General features: G+C 40.7%; 1 protein-coding gene across 5 annotated transcripts in view; it reads left to right on the top strand.

The window, feature by feature from the left end:
- LOC109539587 (ecdysone-inducible protein E75) overlaps nucleotides 1-27,096 on the top strand; it is a 70,842-nt gene extending 43,746 nt beyond the window's left edge. For 3 of the 5 annotated variants that reach the window (XM_019907423.2, XM_019907424.2, XM_019907426.2), the window contains exons 2-5: nucleotides 12,463-12,551; nucleotides 20,653-20,797; nucleotides 23,450-23,691; nucleotides 24,424-27,096. In XM_019907423.2, the coding sequence (XP_019762982.1) occupies nucleotides 12,463-12,551; nucleotides 20,653-20,797; nucleotides 23,450-23,691; nucleotides 24,424-26,154 (2,207 nt within the window). In that variant the 3' untranslated portion in view covers nucleotides 26,155-27,096. Of the gene's footprint in view, nucleotides 1-11,073; nucleotides 11,397-12,462; nucleotides 12,552-20,652; nucleotides 20,798-22,769; nucleotides 23,075-23,449; nucleotides 23,692-24,423 lie in introns of those variants that run through there. The other 2 variants (XM_019907425.2, XM_019907427.2) reach the window with 2 other exon arrangements.

Consider the following 27,096-nt stretch of genomic DNA (forward strand, 5'->3'; position numbering starts at 1 on the left):
AAGGGCAACCACAACTGCCACACTCGAATTGTTTAAACAAATAACGAGCGATCGAACAGGAAGAGCCACAGTTTGGAAGTCTTCTTTTCGTGGCCGTGACCGTGATCTTGAGCATGACTTTGATCGCACATCTATCGACCTCCGTTTCCGCAGATGATGATCATCTAAAACACCTCCACACACTGGACATTGAGTCGAAATCGATTGTTGACTTACCCTGGTTCGATTGCTGTGGATTTTCTGATTGGAATGGGCTTACTGCCAGGTTGTGGAGTTGAGATCGAGGCGTATCTGCAAAACATCCCAAACATTGTAGATTCCTTTAATAGAAAAAATGTCGAAGGACTTCGTGCGGTGGCCGAAACCAGCAAAGCTATCTTTGCGTCCGATTCTGACCTTGACGAAATTCACTTCTTCTTGCGGTCTTCATTTTCGATGTGCGCCATCTTCAGCGCCATTGGAATGAGGTTTCGGCTTGCCTTGACCATCCCGCAGATATGCGGTCGGGCGTGGTCCATTCGCCGAATTCACTTGACCCAGCAGTGCGATTTTTAGACACAACATCTAAGGCAGAAAAAAACATTGAAAAAAAGTAGCATAACTAGTTGGACTTTGTTGATGTAAATCGATACAGGATGATCCTAGTGACGACCAAAGCTAGACCAAGGCTTGCACGGTAAGTGAGTGAAGACTTGACGTGCAAGTTTTGGCTCTTGTCTTGGTATTGTTGAAAGAATCTTGCAAGTTTTAAATAAAGCGTATAATTAAATCAAATAAATTTGGTAGTAATACTTAGTATTCTTAGTACCAAATAATTTAAAAAATTACGATACAAAACAACAAAATAACCTCAGGCTCTATTGCTATGTGATTTGCGTATGATCTTATCGATGGTTAATTATAATAAAACCTGAAGTTTTAGAAAATACAAAAATCAATCAGAATATTCAAAATTATTGACAAAAAACAATCTCTAACAAACTATACCTCATCTAGTTATACAAAAATAAGGTCAAAGATGATTTATAATGAGCAAAGTTACCAATTTGGCTACTTAATTTTTTTCAAAATACTTCTTCCATAAAAAGAAGAATTTTTGTACAAAGCGGTTGAGATCTACCCGTTTTCCCATACTTACTGAAAGTTGCTGAAAACCACTTTTCTTTCATACGAGAAAACGTTTTAGAAGCGTAATACTGTAAATGTACTTAGGTTTATGTTGCCGGGTACAAAAATACCCCTCGAAGTTTTATATCTGCGTAGAGGATTTAAAAGCCTATTAAATAAGGCAAATTTGAAACAAAAGCGGGCGAAAAAGTTTATGCAGAATTAAAAATTGTAGACACATTACAAATATGTAAGTGTTTGTTGCTTTCGGAAAGGTTTTTCGGCAGCATTTCAGACCAGTGTTTCGATTTTTCATTTTATTTTCAATTCTTTTCTTTTGCAATAAATTGTATAAGTAATGCCCTTATTTTCTCCGACTATTTAAACAGCTCTGTAAATTTACCTTTTGAATTTAGCTGTTTTTGTTAATTGTAGTCATTCCATTTCTTTTGCAATTTAGTTTTAACGCAAAGAATGACACACACTTGTCTCTATCAAGGTTCGAATGAAACAAATATGAAATTTTTCATCTAAATTCCAATTTAAACAGCAGGCTACCGGTTGCAATAACTTCATTTTTTCATATGCTTCGGGTAAACTATTTTTCCGAAATATGTTTTTCGTTTATAGTTTTCAATTACAAAATTACAAATAAATGAAAATATAAAAACAATTCTTTGTTCAATGACGAATTTGATTCGTTATTGAATAAAGTAAATAAGCTTGTTACGGCTGCTTATCAAATTTAAATTTACTGTTAGACTCTAGCAAAACTCTTGTTCTTGCAGTTGTGCATTAAGTTGTGATTTTTTCTGCAAGGTAAAGATCAGTGTCGCTCATTACTAGATGATCGTTTGAAGGCCTTCAACCGCTTAACTTGTTGCGGAATTCGGCTTGAGAAGCACGTCTATGGAAATCGTTTTTCATTTTGGACACTTTCAAAAAAGGTTCCTCAACCGTTTCAGGGATCGAAGGACATTCAAAACCGACTGGTGTATTAGCTGATATATGAGCGTTCAAGTCGCACAAGCTTGGTCCAAAGGTTCCTTTTGTGTTTCTTCATGTTTGTCAAATCTTGCAAATAGAGCGAATATTTTCCAGTATCTCTGTACGTGTACAGGGAAAGATACTAACACAATCTCCATTATTCTATCAACTTTGCACATTTTTTACTCGAATACTTTCATTTAAATCCATCATGGTTCAACCAGCTCCAAACATTAATACCTTTAAAGAAAGGAAACTGATGTCTATGAATCAATGTGCCACTAATCAACATGAAAAACAGATCGAACATATTAAAATTACCATCACTCAGTGTTGGTTTGGTTTTTTTACTGAGGTGTGCAAATTTGATTTGATTCACAAAAAATGATCAAAGTTAGAACTTCATTTAAAGAATAAGGTTTGTGAGCAATTAAAAATTTTGAGCAAAAGTTAACAATTTGACAAATTTGACAAACAAATTTGAGCAAAACAAAAAAATTTAATTGTAAAAAATTAAAATCGGTCATTACATGTTATTCTCTGATTTTTTTAATACCAACATATTTTTCGCTTCACCCCTCGTTATCAGGAATTTTAATTTTTTTCTTGTGCCTAATATACCACACTGTTTCTTTTAGGACTTTTAGGGCAGTCAATATGATTAATCATATATTTTATATACGTTTTTTATATTTTATCTATGTTTTTTTAATACAATTAATCGGGACGCTTGGTGTTATATTCTATACCACATACCGTTAGTAATCTCACACTTTATTTGGTAAGTAAAATGTTGACTTGAACTGAATACATTTTTAACAATTATTTACAAAAGTTCCTGATTTTTAAAGCACTTTTACGTTGCACAGTTGCAATGTTTGCGCATAATTCTTGCTCCATCCGGAAATAAATCAAGGATATCAATCAATTTCCACAGTTGGTTAAAGGAAAATATTGCATTTGAAAAAATTTGATGGTGTGAAGAACAAAAAGCAACCGTTGACTCAACTGGCAAGTTCGTTAACCCTCTGAGGATCGATTCCACAGCAATTAGGAAAACGTTCTTTGTCTCGCATTCCGAGCCGGGGGTGATTTCAACGTCAACGGGGCGACGGGGTGGCACGTGCACGTATTTTTAGTCTGCCGGTGCCAACCAATCGTTCACTCTTTTGCAGCGAGGTTAAACCGATTTATCCAGGGGAAATACATGGATTTTTGTGTCCTTGGTGTAATCTAAGAATAGTCTTTTGCCTTTATAAATCTATTCAAGCAAAAGTGGCTGTATCGAAGCGAACCCAACCAACTTCCTCCCAAAACCTTTTCCTAATCCGATAATTACATTATTATCAGGTACAAACGCTCCAAGACATTTATCACACTGCCTATGGTGGTAATGGCCCTAATAATCACCGGCATTCACCAATTAGTTCAAGTCAAATCTAACAAATCCTACCCGTGTCTATTCAAAGACGTCCCATTGAGGCCTATTTTCTTTAAAATTGTCTTCTCAAAATGTGTTAAATAAAATATGTCGTCTGTGCTTCTATTATCCGCGCAAATAAGTGTGTGCTCGAGGACACTCCTGACCCAAGACCTCCCTAGCGGCGTGATTGATTTATGGCAAACCCGGTCAGGCTTGGTAACCAATCACAGGGAAAACTTGACCATTTCCGATTCATTGTTTAACACTTCTAATGTGCATATCTGAAATGCCATTGGGCGTTTAAAAATCTGAAGTTTAAAGAGAACTATGAGACCTAGAGGGGCGTCAGGTTGAATGGATTCTACCTGGAATGGCGGCCTAAAATTGCCGGCAAACTAGCTGAAATTCACGAAAATTAATATATTCAAGGTTTTAAATCGTACTGAATTTTCAGTGTGTCTGTATTTTTCTTTGGGTTCCATTCGTGGAAATCTGGCTTGTTGCAGGAAAACAATGTACAAAGTATGACAGAGTAGGTTTTACGAAAACTGTTGCAAACTCTCTCTCCTATCTCAGTCCACTGCTGGACGTGGCATCTTTTTCAGCTTCCCATGCCTTCTGTCTTGGGCAAGTTGAAACTAAGAACTTCTTGCTTTGTTTTTAATATCGTACAACAGTGTAACTAATGTCTTATATGTCCATCGGTCAGATGTGTCTCTCTGTTTCAAACACACCTTATTAATACATATTATCATCAACTGTTTTCCTGTTTTTCAATGCTCTTCTGTACACGAGCCCTTTGATAAGTGATAATCATTCCCGTTATCTGGTCGTGTGTCGGATCATCAATTTAAAACGGTTTTTTCTGCGATACTTCCGCCTGCTTTCGGACTTGTCAGGGGGAGGATTCAATCACGAAATTACGTAATAAGAGCGTCGAGAACAGCTTGCTTCGCTAGGGCACATGTCGCTCGTGGTTTGGGCGTGCCATTTGCAAAATTATGAAATTATATAGTTTGGAATTTCACCACATTGATCCGATTTTATTTGCTCAATACACTTCCTAGTTCTCATTTGTTCATTATCTCTTTGTGTTAAGACCGTGTTAGGACGGAACTTTTCAGTTATAATTGTTGAAGGGAAATTATTCATTTCAGAGCCAATATGAGCTGTCACCGATGGGCTAATATTGGTCAATTCATTTAGTTTTCAAACATTATCAAAGCATTCCGCTGTAATTCAAGCTATTTTCATGAAAATGCACATATCGCACATCCGTAAAGTTCAATTATTCCGTTCAAGAGCTAGATCCTATCATCCTACTATCTTGACACGTTTTTACCCGAAACATTTTCGCAATGAACAAAAGCATTTGTTCTACGACTTAATCGGCCACACGACCGAACAATTCTATAGAAATTGCTGTTAACTAATGTTCTTTTGTTGAATTTGCATTAATTTTAAGTTTGTTTTAGTCAATTGTCACTTTTTCTCCGTTTCGTTTAGTTGGGATTTTGAGATGTTGTCGTCAAAAGAACTGCATTTTACATTTTACGTGAATCTATAAACAAAAACATTCAGACTACTTCTGTCTTACCTTAGATGGAGAAACCGAAACCAATTATTTCATTTGAATTATTAAAATATTATTGATACTCATACTAATATAGAGAATGTATTGAGATTTAAAGCAGATTGACATATAAAATTTTTAGTTTTTCACTGTGCTTTGTCAAGTCAAAGCTGAGGTTTCTGCCTAATTGAAAATCTAAGTTGGACATACAACAAAATTTATGTTATGAGTTTATGCAGATACAAAAATTGAAGTTCAAATATGGAACGCTTCCAAATTTATAACAGTAAATGAAGTTCCATCAGTAAAATGATAAACTTAAGATTGAGAACCCTTTGAGATTAATCTGCAAAAATTGGGCATTCAAGCTTAGTAACTTGGTGACTCAACTCATTAGAGAAAATATTACTCCATTTGATTTCAAATTAGCCAGTTTCTCAATTTTTTGGTAAATTTTTACCAATTTTTCAAAACACAATTGTTCTCTACTATGCCAACTATTTGCATCGATTTGTTCCAAAAATTGCTGTCAACGCACAATCTGAAACTCAAAATTTTTCGTTCACGTTAGGTTTCTGTGAATTCTTAAATGCGCTGCTGAAGATTGTTTCAAAAACTTCTTGAGGCGAACTAAAACTGCTTTTAGACTTTTAGCCAGTTGGCATTTACTCTGTTGAATAGAGAAAATATTACGCTTTTTAATTATTAATTAAATATTTCTCGCTTGAACTTGGAAATGTGTGAAAATTTTCCTGAATTTTGCCGAAACTAGCTCGTCCGGTTAACTGGTTTATTATAGATATTGTAACTACAAACTTTGTATTTTACATATTGGTTTCGATTATGAAGATTTTGAGGATACTTTTACGGTAAAAAAAGATCACATAGGATACTTGAAATTCTAATTAATCGAAAAATTTTAAAGCCATATAATACAAAAAATAGAACAAAATACGTTTGGATTATTAACAGTTATCCAGTGGCAGAGCTTTCTTCCAAAGATAAAAAAATTTCTACTTTTTTTTCAGTTCATACTTCAACCTTAAAGCCTTCTCGTTTGCTAGATTCAGCATTCAAGTTTGAAAATAAACTTTTCATCCTTTTGCTTTTGCCTTTTCCACTTTATCGCGTCATTTTATTTTCTATAAATTTTAAGTACTTGTTGACTGATATTCAAATTTTGATCGTTTTTTGTTCTTACCATTTCGTTGCAGTTTGTTATCTCACATCTCACAAAGCGAATAAACCGAACTGAAATAAAAGTGGTTATTTATCTAAAATAGGTTTTTACAATAAAATTGGTATTCAGTAGAAATGGTGTGGGTTCACTTTGTATCCAGTTTTCAATACAATTCGTTTATCTTCTGATGTCCGTCTCGGTATTTCTGCGAATTGCCCTTGGAACAAAAATTCGTCTTTTTAGTGTGATTTTGGTACCTGAGAAAACCCATTGAATCATTTAAAATAGAATAGAAGGAAATGCCCAACAATAAAAGAAATAATTTAATAACTTCCAAACAAAATACCTATTTGTCGAAGCAGGTACGAATCTTCAATGGATTACTATGAAATTTTATTATTAATTTATTTTTAATTTAAATATTAGTTCGTTGAATTCACTTACAAATTTTTTTGAGATCAAAAAATGACTTGTTCGAATGTAATGTTTTGTTATTCAGTGAACGGTTGAACAATTTTCTACTGTGGTAATGCACTCTACAGCATTCTACAGAAAACCCTCATATTCACTAGGGTGCAATTCAAACTTCTTAGATTTCCATGACGGCAAATGGTAGAACAACAATACAAACGTTCATAAATTAGTTAAAAGAACCAAAGAATGACCCAGATTTCTTGGTGAAACCGAATGAATGTAACAACCAAACATTATGCAAAAGGTCTGATGTACCTACATATGCACCCTGTGAAGCAAATTGGTATATATAATGCATGGCAATTTGTCAGGGATTCATTATTCTAACTCCACAACCCCAACAAGGCCCCAGGAAGCCCCAATTTAGCTCCGCGTGATTCCTTTTGAATTGCGACATCCTAAAGAGTTTACGTAACTGGGACGTAATTCAACGTCGAAATTCTCTTACTTGGATCTTGACCGACCGAAACTATTACGACCATACCGATGGAAACAGACCGTGAATTGACAAGGTACGAAAAGTTGTTTTGAATTTTTTCGAGCAATCGTGAGAATATAACTTTCGATTCGATAATGGAATTTTGACGATTAGAAAAATGTGTTGTCGCTCCGGTGGCTTTGTTTTGAATATTGCAAAACGGACAAAAAACATGATCGTTTGTTCTCTTGCCTTGATGTTTGCACTGAAAGGCATGTGTTATAAAATTTTAAGAATTGGACGATGTTAGACTGATGCAACTTTAACCTCGTCCCAATAATGGAATCCACAGTTCTAGGTGGGTGGGCGGACATATATTACCTTCCAAAATTTAATCTTCAGTTTCTTCGAGTCTTTCAATTTTCAGGGCTCTTCTTTATTCTCTCAGTCCAATGCTTTTGTCCTTGTTATTTTTCTTCGCAGATTTGCACGTCCAGGTTGGCTGATGAACATTGGCATTGACAAATCGGGCTGAACTCGAGGTCGTTAACATGCCGGACCTTGAACGCCAGTTTGTTTTTTTGGCCCGGGCTAATACATGTAGATTACATTTCTAGCTCCCGAAGGCCAAAGCGCGAAAATTATTTTTGCAAATAGACTACGCGATACTGGCTCGTTACGAGTGACGGTCGCTTTTTTGCTACTTACTTCTTGACACTTACTCAATCTAACAAAAGGCTAGAATTTCGGAATGATCGGGTTTTTATCTTTGCTTCCCAATTTTGAAACCGTTATTGTCAGGGAGTCTGGCTGACTTGGACAATATGGAAATCGAAACCAAATATGTATATATATAGGAAGCTAATAAGCCTACAGAAAAGGCCTAAGAAATGTCAAATTTATTCATCACATCCAAGCCTCTTGACCATTTGATGACAAAGTTTACTGTGGAAAACACAGCACCTGAGGACTAAGGGCAGAATCTACAAAGAAATGATTAGACCAGTGGATCAAACCATCATGGTTCATAGGATGCACATCTCAGAGAAAGAAACGGTCTATCGTCCAGCACAAAAACTTCAAAGTCTAAGACTGAGACGTGATCTGGAGACAGAAAAGAAAACACGAAGCAGTACCTAATCCTACAGCCAGGAAAGCCTGCAGAAGACCTCGGTCTTCTCCAGAAGTAAGCAAACGAAGGGGACAAGATCCAAAGAGAGGACAATCAGATGAAAATAAGGACCAAGCAGCGATTGCAAGGTCCAGTACCATAAGAAGGTATGGTCTTAGGAGCATGTTCACATTCCACTCCCGAACGGGCCAAGTGGGTAAGAAAGAACGACAAGAGCGTAATGGAATAATCACATCTCTAGAATGACAAGAAACGGGGCATCAGAATTGCTAGAGTCAAATTTCCAGCGGGAAGATCAGTAGGTCGTCCAAGAAAAAGATGGAACACATATATGAACAGACAAAGTTGCCTATGTAAAACAGAAGGAGAAATATTGGATTTCTTTTCTTAACTCCTCCGACTGATCTCTCTCGCTCTTCCATACCTCTAATTTAAGCGTATATAAAGTGACGCGGGCATGTAAACGACGTCTGTCAGGACCTTCACAAAGAACCGACCTTAGACAAGGCAAAGGGCACTCGTTCTTGTATGAAGAAAGGAACAAATTATATAATCGTTCATAAACAAAGTTACACCGGTTTAGAAGCTAAAATTAGTTTTTAAACTAAGCCCAGCTAATAAGATAAAAGAAGACGACCGTTTCTAAAACTCTTGGGTGTGCCTGAAATTAGCACATCGCACATCTCTAAATTTAGAAGAGAAATAAAGGAAGACGTAATTGGTAAGTGGCCTCCAACAGGAAAAACACAATAAAAGACTGACTGAATTTGACAAATGTGGATCGTGGAATCACTTTTCACATTATCAACTTCCATTAATCATTCGGATTTAATTTTCGGTTGCACTTGATGCATTCTAAATCGAAAGCGGTCTCGCATGTTCGACCAGCATAAATTGCAAATATCGTTCAACAATATTCATAAACAGCATATTGAAAGAGAGAGCCTGATGCGATGATGTCTCTTCCACACCTTCACGCATTCACATGTTTCGCGACGCAAAACTCGAACATTTCACGCACCGCGTGTCGATTCGAAAGTGAATCGTCATTAAGGTGAAATAAAATTCATTACAAAATCATTAGAAAGCGCTAATTGGCTAATTCAAATTTATTGTGATTGCTTGACGATCACCGATGACGTTTCAAGGTGAAGGTAGTTGTTGATGTTATCCAATTTAGGTAACAACAACAACTATGAACTCGATGAAAAACACACTGATCGAAACACTCCCGTTTCGTTGAATGATCGATTTGCACTCAATGGTCATTGAAAGATCCACTTTTTCTTTGTGTCGGCAGCTTCTGATGCAAAGCTTTTTGAGAAGGAGTGAAAGGGTATAGAAAAGAAGTCTTTTCAGAACAACTTTCCTCCGTTTATTTTTTACGGCTTGATATTTTTTTGTCGAATTTCTTATATGCTATCTAGAAACCGCATATAGAGATCCCTAACACACACTTCAGCTCAAGCTGAAGGAGTTCCCAAAAATCTAATTTTAACTTATTTACGGTTGCACAAAGTCAAATAATATAAGTGATTTAGGGACTTTTGCCTGGCCTCAATTTACACATGCCGCGACATCCTGCAACCAGAAGAGTTTTTTACTTTAATAATAGGCTAGTGCAAATATATATTTTTTTAAAACTAATAACAGGCTTTGAGAAAAAAAAATTATCTGGTCTTTGCCTGTGATTTTTTTGTTCTGAAAAATTAGTTGCAACAGCCTACTATACTAATATGCAACTTTAAGCAGTCTAACGATGAATAAACCACCAAGTCACATAGACCATTTTAATGTAGACATTTCAACGATTAAAATGACCACTAATACACTTTCCAAATACAAAAAAAATCAGGACAATTGTTCGTGAAAAATAAGGATAGTTTTTTCGAACAATGTACATAACTCGAAAACTAGTCGCTATCTGAACTATCAAAACTGATGCTTATTCAGCACCAAAAAAAGACATGTTTCTACAAGTTTTTATGTAAATGAAATCATTTTTGCGCGAGAAAAAAAATACTGAAAATAGCTTTTTCGCCATTTTGACGGTAACTTTGAGGTTATGTGTTAAATACAAAAGTTTTAGATTTTTGTATTATCCACAACTCTGCCATTGAACATTTTTCGATAGGTGGTCGTAGGTACTTCAGTAAGTTTGTAAGTAGTAAGTAAATTCAGTTTATTTTCGCATCAGTACACATCAACCTCCTCGTCAAACAACCTCTTCGAGAAATACCTACTCCCAAGCCTAACCTCTCAATCAACAAGCATCGTTTCATCTAATATGGTTAACAATATTATTCATTCATCTGGATAAAAATGCGGTTGGTTCTTCTGTAGCTGATTTCGGTCTTAACCTATAATAGAATAGAAGAAAACAGACAGAATTTGACCGGCGCCAAATTGCAGCGAATCAAAGTGGTTTCAGTACGAATCGGTTTGCTTAACCCTGGTAAAGAAGAAAAAAGCGAGTCAGCAATGGGAGAGTGATCGGCGGAAAAGAGCGCGAGCGTTTTGCGGCCTTGGCCGATCATTGCACGCCAAGTCTGGGTAATTCAGTCAAGGTTTGTGTCGATGAACTTGCTCCCACCCCGGCCGCCAGGTGGGGCTGCGTAGCGCACGGCCAATGAGAGCCGAGCAGCCGGCAGCCGATTGGCTTGCTCCAGCATGACCTCTAACTTCAAAATACGTTGAACTCTGGCGCGAGCGGTCGACGTTGCCTGCCTTCTTCCCTTCAGGTATCGTCGTTGCAATATTTACTATACTCCGACTCGGTGCCGAAGAGACCACAGTACGGACTGGACTTTCACTCTTTGAGTTCGCTCGCTTGTTCGCTCGTCTCCTAGGAGTCCCAGTCGTTTGTTCGCTTGTTATCAAGTCGCATCGGCCCCAATGTCATGGTTGTGTTGATTGTGTAACTCAAACAATCGTTTCTGTTTGTTGCGTAATTGTTTAGTGACGTTTGGTGATTTTTGTAAAAAAAAACAATCAGTGCCTCCGACATGATTATTTCGGATTTAGCTTTCAAGACGCAAATTTCCGAAGTCCAGAATAGCGTAATGGATTTACGGGAAATCAAAGAACCGGCCCTCAACTTAGGTTTGTGGCTCATCATTTTGATTTAATAATATTAACTTTTATTTATAGGCATTATGAATTTATTTTAAAACTAACTGACTTATTTTTAACCAATTTGTAAATGTTATTTTGTGTTATTAAAAAGCTTCCAATGATTAAAAAGGACTTTCCAATTTACCGCAGGATAATTCGTAATGCATTAACCCATTGAAGGAAAGATAAGCCAATCGAACAAATTTAAATCGGTCACAAGTGAAGCAACAGGCCTTAGATAAAGGCGTTGATAACAGGTCAATGCTCTTCAATGTCGTAACACTTGAACTTTCGTTATTTTGACGATTCTCGTCATATCAGCAGAGTAAAAATCTTAATTAGAGAGTGTATTATGTTTGCTGATGAGTAGCGATCAGTCGCTGAACGGATGTCTGCATGTAGAAATTGGATAAAAACAGATAAAAAACTCATCGACGGCTGGTCCCCAGAGAAGAAAAAAGAAACGTCCGTTGATGGAAGAAAGCCATTAGTAGAAATCGCGTGGACGAATAACCCGATCAATGCCCCCCTCAAGTTCATTGGCTCGCGCCTAGTCGTAATCTTCTGGATCGGTCGCTGTTCTATGCCGGTTAACACCTTGCGTAATTTCACCAACATTCGTTCGATGCACTCTGCTGCTGCGTCCGTTCCACTTTCACCAATCCTCCTCTCCAGCTTGCGTAATTGCGCCTACCGGGCCGGAGAAAGTAAAAGCAATTTCTTTCGCCGTCGACGACGTATCTGCTCTCTTTCACCAAGACAGGTCATTAAATTTGTTCGACATGTTTTGCCGCTCTAGTGACTTTTTTTAGATACACGTTTGCTATTGATGACAGTGGTGAATGAATGTAACCACTTTGGAATACTGTCAAACAAAGCAAACGTTTTTTTCTGTAGAAACGGGTTACTCCAGTCAGGAACTGACCATAGATGGTCTGCGTCACGCCAGCACATGACCTAAGCCAATTCTAAGTTAAATTCAATAATGCACAACACTGGTGGAATTAAAAACTGACACTGGCTGAGCGAAACTAACCATCATTTTTTGTTTCAGAATTTGACGGCACCACCGTTCTATGTCGGGTGTGTGGCGATAAAGCTTCCGGATTCCACTACGGTGTCCATTCCTGCGAAGGATGCAAAGTAAGTTCGGTATTATTAAGTAGGCGTGTCGATCCACTAGGCACTGACACACATCCGAACCTGCATTTTGGGTTGCTTAATGGACCGGATAACCTCCGAAAAATGTCCAACAATGTCATCAAAACTAAGGACTCGTTCACAGTTCACTCTTCCTGTACGTGGTAGACGTTGGACCCGGAAGTCCGCAAATCTCAGTGTTTCAATGGGGGGAACGCGACCGGAGGGCAAAAAAGTCTGCTGGGGCGGAAGACCGAGTCTACCTACTTGAGACGCAAAATTGGCGGAGTTGAAGGTCGGCAGCGGCCCAATGTCAATGAACGGGGCGATTTGCTTTCGGTGCGGCGTAGATCGAACAATACCATTCAGTGGCGGATCAATCTTGTTCAAAAGGTTCTTTGCAATGATATGTTTTCCTTTCATTTGCTAATGCCACAAAAATATAATCTAAACATCGAAAACCCTTCTGAACCACAGCTATGTGGTATACACGAAGAGGTGTCCAGCAGCAGATGATGATGATGAGAACGAATCCGTTAATTGTTTTTTTCATACAACAACATCCGTCACTGGCTTTGGGAATTATATTCAAAATCTACATTGTACGAAATCATGGTAGGCGTGCCTAAAGCCTTGGTCCGAATGATCGGCTTCAAGGTTTCTGTCCAAATTGACCTCCCGATTTCTACGTCATCGCCACTGGCCAGGAAACGCAATTGTTTCACATTTACTGGCTCCATTTGCTGATGGCCACCATGGTACATTTTTCCTGTTTCATGGTTACGGTGATTCGTTGACAAACCAGGAAGCCACTCTGCTAGTTGGTTTCCTCCTTTTTGATCTCGGTATTAATCAATTTTACCGCATTTGCCCATCATTAGCAAAAAACGATTTCTTAGACGAAAATATCTATTCGTTAATATCCCAGTCATGGCACATCTGCCCCATTCTTCTCAACACTTTGATATGTAGCATAAAAAATTGTTCCGACGATTATCTTCCTTGCACACGCACAAATCAAAAGTAAAAGTGATCTCGTTGTCTCTTTTCTACCGCTATCATCGCAAACGTGCTTTCTCCTTTCTTAGCCGGGCAGGTGGAGGTTAACAGCGTTGGCCGTGGCGGTTCAAGGTTACAGGCGGCGTTGCCATATGACGCCGTCCACCTGCAAAATGTATTTTGCCGCTCCCCATCACCATGAAACTGAAGGTGGAACTGCAAGGGTTGATTAATGTTTGCCCACCTTTACCCACGGAAGTGGCTCTCTTGATAAAATTGGTGTGTACGCCTATGACTACCGCTGTTATCTGCATAACAACGCTTATCGTGATATTTATTTTTAAATAGGTTACTGATCCCAATGTTATGTATTCCGAGTCCCATTATTCTTATAAACATGTTTTTGTGAACAGACTGTCGTTTATTCCCATGGATCTGGAAGTTTCATAGTTTTTTTCTGATTGGTTTGTATATGAGTGACGCTTTATCGACAGTTACGTGGATAGTTGAATGTTCTTTGTCTCAATAGCCATCTTATCTTCCCATATAACTTATGGGCTACATCTTATAAGCAAGGCGAACCGGACAGAAAGTTTCAGCAAAAATGACGGTTGAGGGGTATTCGAAGTAAATGGAGAAGCCGTTTAACCCAATCTTGTTATGTGCATCCTGTGTATTGACCTCGAAAGGCAGGGGTGCGTATGTGGCGTGCTCAGACCTTTTTTTGCCCGTTTTCGATTAAACTGGCAGATGGCAGATGCAATTTTAGCCAATTCGCCAGCGATTAAAGGGTTCCTCTACCTGTTGAACTAATAAGGGCCCCTTTCAACATTCCCTACCCTTATGGGGTTTCTGTAAAATTGAAAACCCCTTCGTTTCCATTGTTCAAAGTTTTTTTTATCAATATCCGGCTTTTTGCTGATAGATGCTGTGCAACCCTTTTCGAAAGGGTGGGAAAAGGGGGTGCGCGAAATTCGATGCCAGCCAGCGGAAATTGAAAAAAATTGACGAATTATTGGTAAATTTATCGAAAAACAGTACCGTTACGCGGCAGTGTTACTGAACTCTTAGCTTGACCTCGAGGAATGGTTCACAAAGTAAAAAAACAAGTTCGACTACACAACGTAGTTTCCGAAAAGTCACGACCGCCTAGATCTAATCTAAATCCCATCCCGGGAAAAAGTCGGTAGAAACCTGTTCTATTGAAAGGTTAAGTGCTTCAAATGGATTTCCAGAAATAGATGCCACTATAAAAGTAAATATCAACTGTCGTTTATAATCATAATGGCTCTGTTCAGCCGCCGTATTTTCTGTTAATTGTCACTCGATGGGATTTCCTAATGCGCCCATTCCGGGTTTAAAAGACATAAGAACGATTTTATTAATGTATGCAATCAAAACATTGAATTTTAATTAGTAAATATCAGTCGTGTAACATAATCAATGCTTTTCGCCGTTAAAATCGTTTGAAAATTGCGTGAAATGTTCCCTTAAGCAAACTCAGTTTGCTCAGTTCCCTCAAGCCAAATGATCGTGGACTCGACGGTAAAGTGTCGATCGGCTTGCGTAGTTCTTGCATTCGGCCGCTAGGCGGCTCTGCACGCCTTGCTCGCGAGTTTAAAGTGCGCGGGTGAATGACCCACATAGTCATTGAGTTTGGAATTCGGTAACGGTATCATTCGGTTGGCATATAGATCAATGCACTTAGGAAATATGAAAGGGCTTCAGATTGCTTAAGCTGCAGCACTGAATATTCACGATATTTTTTTCGATCAATAATATATGCCATTTTTCATTGACTAATGATGGATATATGGAAAACCGCACAGAAGCATAATTAGGTCGTTTGCTGTTGACCTGGAGAGCGAAGAGCGGCGCAATTGGGTCGATTATGCTCCAGTTTAGCCCCAATTTCATGATTATGAGTGCGGTTCGTTCACCCCGCTCGCTTTTTATTGCAAATCGAGGTTAAGAGGTATTTCTCTCTAGAAATACGCTCCTTTGTTCAGGTTAGTCGAGATTATTCGCTAAAAATGTTGAGAGGTCGTGCTTTTGAAGCAAAAAGTTCATCCTGCAATTAGCACATTTTCCAGATTAAAATGGGGGGTTTGGGATTTGCGCGACTCAATTAGGCTTTCCTTGGTTAAACAGCTCAAAGCGAGGGAGTAAATAGGGTAAATGTCTAAAAAATTCAGTGGTGGCGTTAGAAGATTTCAAAGCGGTTATGGTCTCTCTAAGGGTCTCAAGGAAACTATGAGTTCAATTGCCACGAGTGCCTGCCTCCAAGACAAAATAGTTATATCCAGTAGTTTGCCAAGAAAGACAATTTTTTGTTTGTTTATTGTTGAAGCTCTATTTATTAAAAGCGCCATAAACAAACTGGTTTGTGCAATCCGCACCGTGTGTGTTTACCTGTCGTCCCATTTGCCAGGCGTTCACCTTTCTCCGTCGCCCGATTTAGAACGCGAAATGGGACAGTACTAATTTTTAAATCAATGAAATGTGTAGGAACGAGCGAATATGAATTTGGGTCAATCATCCGATCCGACCGATTTACAACAGAAATTGAAATATTTTCAAAATGGCACATGTTGTTGTCACTCAGCATGGCCAACACACGTGTAGTGACGTCAAACGCCCAAAGTTTTCGACAAGAAAAACATCCGCCCGATGCTCTACTGTTGTGTCATCCTACAGTCTAATCGGTCATCGCGAAAAAACAATGACACTTTGCATTGTAGAATCCGTCACGTAGGCCGTGCAAAGGATGGCGCTATTGGGCGTTGGGTGTGCGCAACAGAGAACAGATTTCCTCATTACGATTTGCGGGATAGTTCAACGAACTCGCGATTCGAAAAATTGGCGCGATTCGTCGTCAACAATCGAATTAGTTCAAATGAAGAAAACTGATTTGGGTTCGCCTTAAAACTTGAAAGGGTGAAATTACTAGGTAGTAGCTAGTTTAACACTTCCCCGTTTTCCAACAGTAAAAATGCTGGAAAATGGGGGTAGTATTTTGATTTTGTGCTTATTTGAATAGTTTATCAGGTTATTCACAGACTATCCAAATAAAAACTTTGTTGAAAAGGTGTACAATGGTACAGAAAAATGGCGAAGGGCAGTTTGTGTCGCTTTTGAATCATGAGATTTTATATCGAAACATCTTCCAAACCAAGCCTCAACTGTTAGAACTGATCTACAACACTTCGAGTAAATCAATGTAAAAACCCCACTCAAGCTACCCATTGTGGGAACGTTGAATCAACAAATGATAATAAAATGTGCACTATTTCATCCAGCAAATGCCGGTTGTTTGTCCTGTTCATTATCGTGTTTCCGTTAGCTCATCAAAAACTGCTTTCTTCAACATTCTAGATATGAGTCAAAAACCTAGCCCAAACGTGAGCTTTCTGTGTATTTAATCAATCCGCTCCAATTAGGCAATCGACTGCGAGTTCTTTCACCTCTGGACGGCCTTTTGTTGTGCTAATTGACCGACATCGACGTGGCTATTGAAACTAAGACATTTTAAACCAAGAGCACTGCAACTAGGGTAACACCCCAACGCCTCATTTCGCCCCCATTCTCGTCAACTGGCCGGCTTGAAACACGGCAGCATTTTCGGTTTGGACAAAGTTACGTGTGCACGTTTCGTCATTGTCGAACTGCAATCAGATTGCAATGTCCGCCCAATTGGATTCAGGCTTTGCGAAACGCTGCGCTGCAGTGCATTGACACTTGCATGTCGTCGTCGTCGCCGTCTCTTACAAACACTCTCCGAGTGACGTAATGGCACCGACGACGTCGTGACGTTTGCCAATCAAGGTGCGCCACGGATGAATCACATGCATCACAATCACACAGTAAACCGTTCGAAATACCAGCTTGATGATGATCGGCTTCCCAACCGCATTTTCTAGATGGTTCCAACTGTGTCACTCTGGCACAACAAAACAAACGAACTCTCTTATCGGAATCGCGTTATCTCCGCCTGAAAAGGGTGGCGCGAATGTTAAGCTGGTCAGTGCACTCGTTGCACCGTTGCGAATGCACGGCACCCACGAACTAAGGTCATTGTGGTGCACTGACCCGTTGCGATGCACGAATCGTATTTCGAGAAGCTTCACTTTTATATCGTGTGTGGGGCATGTTCAATTGCATCCGATGAATGTTAAATGCGGGAAAAAGGAGGCCAGAAAGATGTCTCTGTTTGTGTGTACTTCCAGAAGTACACACCGATCTGGTTTCGCATAGGTTTTCTGCTATTTGTCTGAATATCTAGTTATCCAGGTGACAAGCTGACGTGAATTTGACGTGGGGTCGTCACTGAAGTCAGTAAATGACGTGTGGAAGTCACGGACCGATCACATAATTTCAGTCGATTTAATGACGTATATTGTCCCGACATTTTCACTATCAGCAGGTTTTCTTTTAATTTTTTGTTTCGTTTCGTTCTTTTTGATTTTTTATTGAAGCAGGTAGTAGTAGTAGTAGTTTAGTTTATTTGGAAAAGCGATACAAAATATGTAGGTAACATGTTTTCCACCCTTATTAACTATTACTCTAATTCAAGTTATTTAATAAATATTGTTTAATACTCGTTTTGTTTCGCTTAAAGTTTCAGTCTTTACCTCAACAGGTAGCAAGTTATATTTTCATAGGCCCTTATCAAACCAACCAAATGGGCTGGAGTTTTTTGTTATCACATTTATATGAAAATTGTGATAATGCCTGGTATGATAATTATGAAATTCATTATTTCATTAAAAAATCCTGCAAATATAAATGTTGAAGGCCATAAAATCCTACAAATAAAAATGAAAATCTGGTACTGGAAACTATGTTCAATATCAAGCCAATTGAGAAATTTAAACATTTTTCATTGGTTCATATCTACTGCAATTCAAAATGGTTCTCATTGCTCTATTCTGAAAGCCTCCACCGGCAGTTTATCAATGTGATATACATAATTTGGTAGAGCGACTTCGGTGACGAAAAATTACCAAATTATAGCAGCCTGAAAATGAAGTGTAATTGCTACTTGGGCACCTGTTTCAAAATTTTCCCATAATCTGTTTGAATCAAACTGTTTGGAAAAGCTTGAGCTAACATCATTCGCCCGTTGTGCAAATACATGGGATGGAGGTGGCAGCAGCAGAAACATGTGTTAAAGTCAACCAACCTTTTCTTCAAATCTAGACCACAAAGGGTTACTCTTATAATGTCTTCTCACGTGCTCTCGATGTCCGTTGAAATGTTGCCCAATCGGGGCATAAACGATTGTACGTTCGTACCTATGGCGCGCTCATTGCCGATATCTTACCCAATCCGAGCTGCACATAATTTGTTTATCGGATTTCAGTAAATAACGAGGTCAGAACAATAATACACCATCCGAAAAACCGGGCCGACGAACGCAAACGGGGTTACAGGCGTTATCTCGAAATTGAGCGCGCGCTCGCCCCAGTTCGGGCCCCATTTTTGCGAATTAACATCAACTAATACAATAACAATGTGATTTGGAACGACGATGACGACGCACCGGCCGTTGAACCCGCCCAGCCAGTCAGCGATCGAGCAAATTCGAAATTGACCGGTCAAAGAACTCTTTCAACGGCCGAATATGGGTTTCTTGGGTGATGGTTCACCGGCCCCGTGACGTCACCAGCCAACTGTCACTCGACGCTGTTACGTCACCGAGAGCGATTTCTTCGGAACCGGCGCTGCTTGAACTCTTCGACTAGAACCGGTGTCAACGCACTCTCTTCGATCGTGTGTACAAAGTACTGTTCTATTTTTAACAGTGGAGGTGAGCGACCATGGCCACGTCTGTTCCTATGAATGATGATGTTGATGATGGTGACAATGTCTTGGTTTGATGACCTTAGAATGAGGGCCTTGTCACTCCACCGTTTCGCCTCAAAGTTCGCTCTGTTCTTCGATCTACGCGATTTGAGCTTTCCATATCGTTCTAACTGAAGTGTTTGCGCAAAACCCAATTGGAAATCCGTCCGAAGGGTTGCTGCAATAAGGCGCACAATTAGACTAGATTCGGATTTCAATAAACGTAACTCTCGGTTGAGTAATCAGCGTGTATGATCGTTCTTGAGGTGCCATAAGCTACAATGATGTCATGGTAAGAGAAAGCAGCGGTGGTACGAAATTGCGATCGTTTACAATACATTTTTATTGTTTGTTTACGTTCTCCACAGTCCACTTAAAACGCGTAAATATCTTATGAACGAATCAGTTCAGTTGAAATAACACCCTAAAACTGCGTTCAAAATATAATCGCAACTATCTTTCCATTGATAATTTTTTCTGTTACACGAAAGTGCAAGAAAAGTGTGTTAGATTGCTGCAAGAAACAATTTTGTTTTCTGCGAACCAGCCGTCCGCAATGCAATCGACCAATTAACGCAATATTGTTCATAATTTAATGTAAATAGTGCTTTACTTACGTTTTTGTTTTATTGCAATTATGATTTTACCGAGCCAGTTGCGCCGCTAGAGTTCACTGACCGCATATACCGCCAATTTATCCCGCGCTCGATCATTTTTGCATTGCCATGGAAAAACACAATACACCACTAGCTCCGTAGGGATGACATGGTGTTTAGAAGTTTTGAAAATTCCTGAAAATTCTGGAAAAAATTGGGCGGTTGTGGCAATCGAATCAAGGCAAGCGCGCTTGGGCCCTGTTGCAGTGACAAAACTAGTTCGATCCTTGTCTTTGGCGGCTCGTTACTGTGAGCGAGAAAGAGAACGAAGACTCTCACTTTCACGCAGTGAACTGGCCTCGGAGCTCACTTTGGCGGGTGAACAACCGGGAACTGGGTCATCTGGTTAACAGCCCGCTTAACTCTACGGGCTGGCGTCAGTGCTACGTTGAGCCCGTAATCGAGCAGACGTGAGATCAGAATTCGATCAGAAATCCGTGTGCTATGTTTTAATTCCAAAATATTTTGAATAAGTTGAGTGAACTGAAAGAGCGACAATGATGGCAGTGTTACCGTGTGACAAGTCCTTAGTGGGGAAGGGGGATGACAGCAGTTCGGGGTGTGAATCATCTTCCGACGAATGCTCAAATAAAGATTGTCCGCAGGGCTTCTTCAGGCGAAGCATCCAGCAAAAGATCCAGTACAGGCCTTGCACTAAGAACCAGCAATGCGCCATCCTCAGGATCAACCGCAATCGATGTCAATATTGCAGGTTGAAAAAATGCATCGCCGTGGGAATGAGCAGAGATGGTGAGTTCTTTCACATTTTACATTTATATAAAATAGAACTGGGGAAAATCTGAAGTTGGCCAGATTCGGCGCCGAATTTAGGTCGCCCGGTCCGGGAGGTCAACGACCGCGCTCGGTACAGCTCGGTGAGCGCCGCGAAAGTCCAAAAGGTGAACGAACCTTCTTGCACAACGATCTGCATTGCAAGTCGGTTGAGGTCGACAACTTCTGCGTGCGTGAATACCGACCGCCATGCCATAACCCGAGATCGTTGTGCTACTTTTCGCACTTTCGTATGTCACCACTTCAGCGCGAAGACTGGGCTGAATTACGTCAACATGTCGAGCGCCATTTATTTTTATTTCACATTCATTACAATATCTGCTTCACTTTTTCTGTTTCTCACACCTCCACATTTTAAGTCCCCTGATACCCTCTAATGACTTGTGACTATGGATCGATCCCTTTGAGCTATTTGGCTAAACTTTCTTTTCACGCTTCACCTACTCTACCAGTTTCTAGAAGTGCTTGTTTCTTTGCCAATCTGATAGTTGGGAAGCCATTTACCACACCAAAAGTAAGAATCATCAAGGAAAGAATGCCCATTTTGGAGAAAGTAGTTTCAAGTCGGTTTCGTTTTTCGTCGTCGACCGAGAATGAAAGTTCCCATGGCCTCCTTCCACAAGAGGTTCGATGCCTCTTCGATGTGAAACTTTCGTTTCATGTCGTAATTCGAATTAAGGAGAAATTTTTGCCACTCGCCGAGGCCAATTTCACCCATTATTGCAAAATGCCGACTTTCAACCTCAATCTGACATCACCGCCTGATGGTTGTGTAGGTGGCGGCGCCGGCCGCTCAACACCTGAACTAGCTCATTCGCGCCCTTTTAAAACCGGTCGATTCAAATGCGCGCCTTTGGGGTGAACGACCTTGGTGCTTTCACCAATTCAACATTCTGTTGTTTTACCCTCACAGCTACCGTGGACTTGCTACTGATCACGATCATTATGGTATTTTCAAGCCAAAGCAGGCAAGCTTTCAGCTATTTGCATGCGCGCACTTGGTTGATTTCAACTTGTTTTTTGTATATGCTTTAGAAGCAGCTAGGCGCAGTATGCCGAAAATATTGCGCAAGGCCGCCACACAAAAATAGAGTAGCAGTTTTATGCCATTTTTATTATATCGGCATTATATAATTGGGAATTTGTTTGCCGCTTGGCATTGAAAGTAACGGGATATTAAGCGCGGGAAAGGTCACGATGTTGCCAAAGTCGTGCAATTATCTGAAAACCCATGTCACAGATTAGCGAATTTGCAAGTCAATGTTGCCATAAATTACTATATTTCATTTCCGCCTAGGAGTTTTTTTCAATTAATATAAATCACTAGGAGCTCGTTTGATTACATTTAAACGTTTAATTTGGTTTTGATGTTAAACTTTACACTCTCTTGAACAATTTTTTCGATACATGTGTCAAAGCAAGCTCAAATAACGCGACAACTTCAACGAAGGAACGAGAGGCGTTATAGTAGCTAAAGCCCACTGAACAATTAAGATCCTGCGGGTCAGATGTGCAATTCTACAAAAGCATGTGGCCCCTAATCACTCATAGCATACTGATACTACTTCACGTATGGACACTAATCAAACATAATGGAATTATTTGCAAAATATTGGTGTCCTAAATTTGCGTTTTGCATCGGCGACATGCTTGATTTGTTTGTCCGAGAGTTAATATTCGGTCATGTTAATATTCAAATCTTCCTGCAAATTCGCTTCTCATCAATTCGTTTTTGGAATAAAAACTTGGAATCAAAAACTCATGCAATGGGAATTTTTTGGATGCAAAACTGCCGAGTTCCGCACAAGAAGCCAGAGCACAACATGCAAGGTTACTCACATTGAATGGTCAGGTAAAAGAACGGCAAATATCTGGCAACATTGTGACACACAGAACGGAAAACAAAGGAGTGGCGGTCGTAGGCGGCCGCGATAACGGCCTTGACGCCGTCCGCTCGTCGTCCCGCGGCGCTCGTATCGGTCGCGAGCGTCAGCGCAACGCGCTCAAGTTCAAGGGTTATGGAGGGGAGTTGGGGAGCTGTGGAATGGGGGGAGTAAACGCGCGGGCATCGTGCCTCTTCCGCGCCACTCGTTCAACACTATTTGTCGGGAATGCCAGGCCGCGCGGTATTTCGCTACGCTAGCAGCCCGCTCGCTCGCGAAAAGTGCAACATGACGGAGGAGCTACCGATCCTCAAAGGAATACTCAATGGAGTGGTCAACTACCATAACGCACGTAGGTGTCAATTGTTTTGTCGCTCAGGAACCCCTCACTGGGCTACTGAATTTGCTCTTCCGCGTTTTGATCAGTGCCTTTCGTGATTGTCTTTTTGTCCCATGCCAACGATTAACCTCTTGACCAAACGTCACCTCAATTTTCCGTTTACAAAGTTGAGGAAATTATCAAAGTTTTGCTACCCTTGACATTTTCCCTGCAGTCACTTTCGTTGACCTACTACACTCTCTCCACGGTGTGAAAGCCAACCAAATTTCTCCGGTCGCTAATCCGCTTTCTCCATTTTTTAAATTATATTGCCTCACCTGCTTCACATGGAGCTATAGACTTGAATTGGAAAAATTCCCAAATAATTCAAAATCCTTTTTTTTACAGCAGTGAGATTTGGTCGCGTCCCCAAAAGAGAAAAGGCTCGCATTTTGGCGGCCATGCAACAAAGCTCCAATTCGCGCTATATGGAAAAAGCTGTTGCCGCCGAACTGGACGATGAGCAACGTCTTCTCGCCACTGTCGTGCGAGCCCACATCGACACGTGTGACTATACCAGAGATAAAGTGGAGCCGATGCTGCGTCGTGCTAGGGAACAGCCCTCCTACACTGCATGCCCTCCGACACTGGTAAGTCCAATTTTCAACGTTTTATTGCATCCGGTAAAAAACAAAAGCACCGTGCTAAATAGGGCGGTAATAATGCCGAGCCGACCTTGTCTGCAAAGGGGCAGGCAAGCGGAAGTAACCAAAGACCGAATATTCTCATATTTATTATCCAATTTAAAGTGATTTCGTTCAATAGCGCGTTTTCCAAATCCAGGCGACGACTAGCAATAATAGCTGAACCTTAGTTTCCAAGACAGAAAAACTTGTTTTCAAATATTCCCCTTGTCCATCACTTTCAAAATTAGGCGTTAGCAAAAATCATACGTCACCTCTGAAATTTGATTCCGCCATCTTGCGCACGCGCTCAAATAAACTCGAAAGTGAAATTTGATAAGTATTGCAATCCTTTAATTCGAAGAAACCAGGATCATCTAATTTTCCCAAAAAATACCAAAAGCTATTTATCAGTAATACATATTTTCTTCACATCACGTTTTTACGATTTAAAATATCACATCGTTTGTCATTTGTGGCAATTGATGAAAACCGAAACCGCACTCAAAAAGTAGTCACTCGCGAAGCCACACATTCTAAGGAAACGTTCAAGGTTCCAGGGCGAGCAGTTTCCGTCTTCGCAAGGACATTGCGCACTTGAACGTCCCCGCCGTGACCTCAGGCCATTCAAATCGCGCTCGAACTACTCCATATGTATGCCCAATACACTTGGACTAATCATCCTTGTCATTGTTGCAGGCTTGTCCACTAAATCCCAACCCGCAGCCGCTCACCGGGCAACAGGAGCTGCTCCAGGACTTCTCCAAGCGATTCTCGCCGGCCATCCGAGGCGTGGTGGAGTTCGCAAAACGAATTCCGGGTTTCTCACTCCTGTCCCAGGACGATCAAGTCACTCTCCTGAAGGCGGGTGTGTTCGAAGTGTTACTAGTGCGCCTCACGTGTATGTTTGACTCACAAACCGCCAGCATGATCTGTTTGAACGGCGAAGTGTTGAAAAGAGACTCTATTCACAACAGCTCCAACGCTCGTTTTCTTATGGACAGTATGTTTGATTTTGCTGACCGTATGAACACGCTCAGATTGTCGGATGCCGAAATCGGGCTATTTTGCTCGGTGGTCGTGATCGCCGCTGATCGACCCGGCCTGAGAAACACCGAATTGATAGAGAATATGCACGAAAAGCTGAAGAAATGTCTGCAGACCGTGGTGACTCAAAATCACCCTGGACAGCAACACATTCTTGATGAACTAATCAAGAAAGTCCCAGATCTCAGAACGTTGAACACTCTCCACTCCGAGAAGTTGTTGGCGTTCAAAATGACCGAACAGCAGCAAATGATGCAGCAACAGCACCACTTGTATGGCTCGTCCGCAGAGGAAGAGTGCAATAATCAAAACAGCAAAAGTCCCGCAGCATCTTCATGGTCCTCGTCTTCAGACGTAACCATGGACGAAGCGAAATCTCCACTTGGTTCCGTATCCAGTACCGAATCCATGTGTTCTTCGGAACTAGTGTCTAATGAATATCATCATGTGCCGGCACACCATGTTAGCGCCAATGCTGCCAGTGCACCTCTGCTGGCAGCTACTTTGGCTGGAGGACTATGTCCGCACAGACATAGAGCAAACTCCGGCTCCACTTCCTCAGGAGATGACGAATTAGCTGCCACATCACACTTGATTCACAACGGACTAACGATAACCCCCGTATCCAGGCCTCCAGTCACGCACAGATTTAGAAAAGTTGATTCCCCAACGGATTCGGGTATTGAATCTGGAACTGAGAAGCTGGACAAACCCACCTCCATCTGTTCGAGTCCAAGGTCTTCAGTTGACGATCACCACATCGTCGAAGATATGCCCGTATTGAAGCGAGTGTTGCAGGCGCCGCCTCTTTACGACACCAATTCGTTAATGGACGAGGCGTACAAACCCCACAAAAAATTCAGAGCGCTAAGACATAAAGATTCAGCCGAAGCTGAGCCGGTCGTAGTAATGTCACCTCAGCCGGCTCCAGTTTCGCAACTCCAAATGCAATTATCGTCGCCACCTCAATCCATGCTGTCTAGCTCTCACTCCATGTTGGCGAAGAGCCTCATGGAAGGTCCCAGAATGACTGCTGAACAGATGAAAAACACTGAGGTGATCCACAGTTACATCATGAGGGGCGAGTCTGCAGCACAGGCTTCGCCTCATGTGACCGCCTCTCCTACTTGCCCCTACAAGAGTGGAGGTCTTTTGCAGCCCGCTTGGGCCACCAGTGTGATTACCAGCGCGCGATCCATGTCCGCCAGCCCCATGCACATTCAGTCGCCACACTCCACATCTCCAGCCCCAACAAGGTCACCACACCCGACGATGTCTTTAGAGCTGCATGTGGACGTGGCGGAGTCACAGCAGCCCCTCAACCTATCCAAAAAGTCGCCCTCACCGTCACCGAGGCCGAAAATGGAAAGTCTAGCGGTGTAGGTCCGATTAGCGGGCCTGACTACAGTACAAAGTGGAGTGCTCGTGTCCACGGTAAGAGACTATTCAGCCTTACTGTTCGATCGTTTTGGTGCCACTTTAATCTAATTGTTGAAACCAAAAAATTCATATTTACTGTATATTCATCTCTACTTTGCTGTCTATATCTCTGTATGTTGATGTGTGACCATGTTCGTAGTTTAGTGGCTCATGTAAAGATATCTCTACTTCCTCCGCCATGGCGGGCGACCTTCGCTCTTATGTACATAGTGGACCAAATCGGGTCCCCCGCCCGCCCTTTCCGTAGTTAAGATTTCTCATTCAAACAATCACTAATTTAAATTACTATACGTAGAATCATTATTAGTGGATAAATTTGAATTACGATTAATTTCGGCATCGGCACCCAATCAGTCCCTGTAATGATTAATAATATTATTTTGTTAATATGTATGTGATAAATTGTTTTCTAGGATATCTTCTCAGTTTGTAAAAAGTTACGATAAGATCGTTCACCGTCATTCATCCACATTGAATTGTATCGCCACCCTTTTTTCATTTAGATTAGGCGCGAGTCGACTAGGAGACATGAGACTGAGAGGGGATGCCCCCTTTTACGCACTAGGCCCCCAATAAAGGGCAACTCACCGTTTTGGGGCGCCCCTCATCGTTAGTCCCCTGCTCGCAAAATTTAGGACGTGTAAAGTTCTGCCCTCAACTTTATATCATTAATTAGTTCAGACTAGTGCAAACAAACTGTGTATTAATTTTATTGAATAAGTAGATTTTTCTTTATTATAACGCCTCGACGTGCTTGACCCGCCAACTCTCAAGTTCCGGGTCCAGCATCAACCGGCTTTCCTATAGTGCTATCACTGTGTAAAAACTTGTAAATTTGAGGCTTGTTGAGGCGAACAGAATAAAACATGTCTTGGTGATATAGAA

This window comes from Dendroctonus ponderosae, unplaced genomic scaffold (genome assembly GCF_020466585.1).
Source record: "Dendroctonus ponderosae isolate FM_Combo_2020 unplaced genomic scaffold, Dpon_F_20191213v2 Dpon_F_20191213_5, whole genome shotgun sequence".
Taxonomy (NCBI): Eukaryota; Metazoa; Arthropoda; class Insecta; order Coleoptera; family Curculionidae; genus Dendroctonus; species Dendroctonus ponderosae.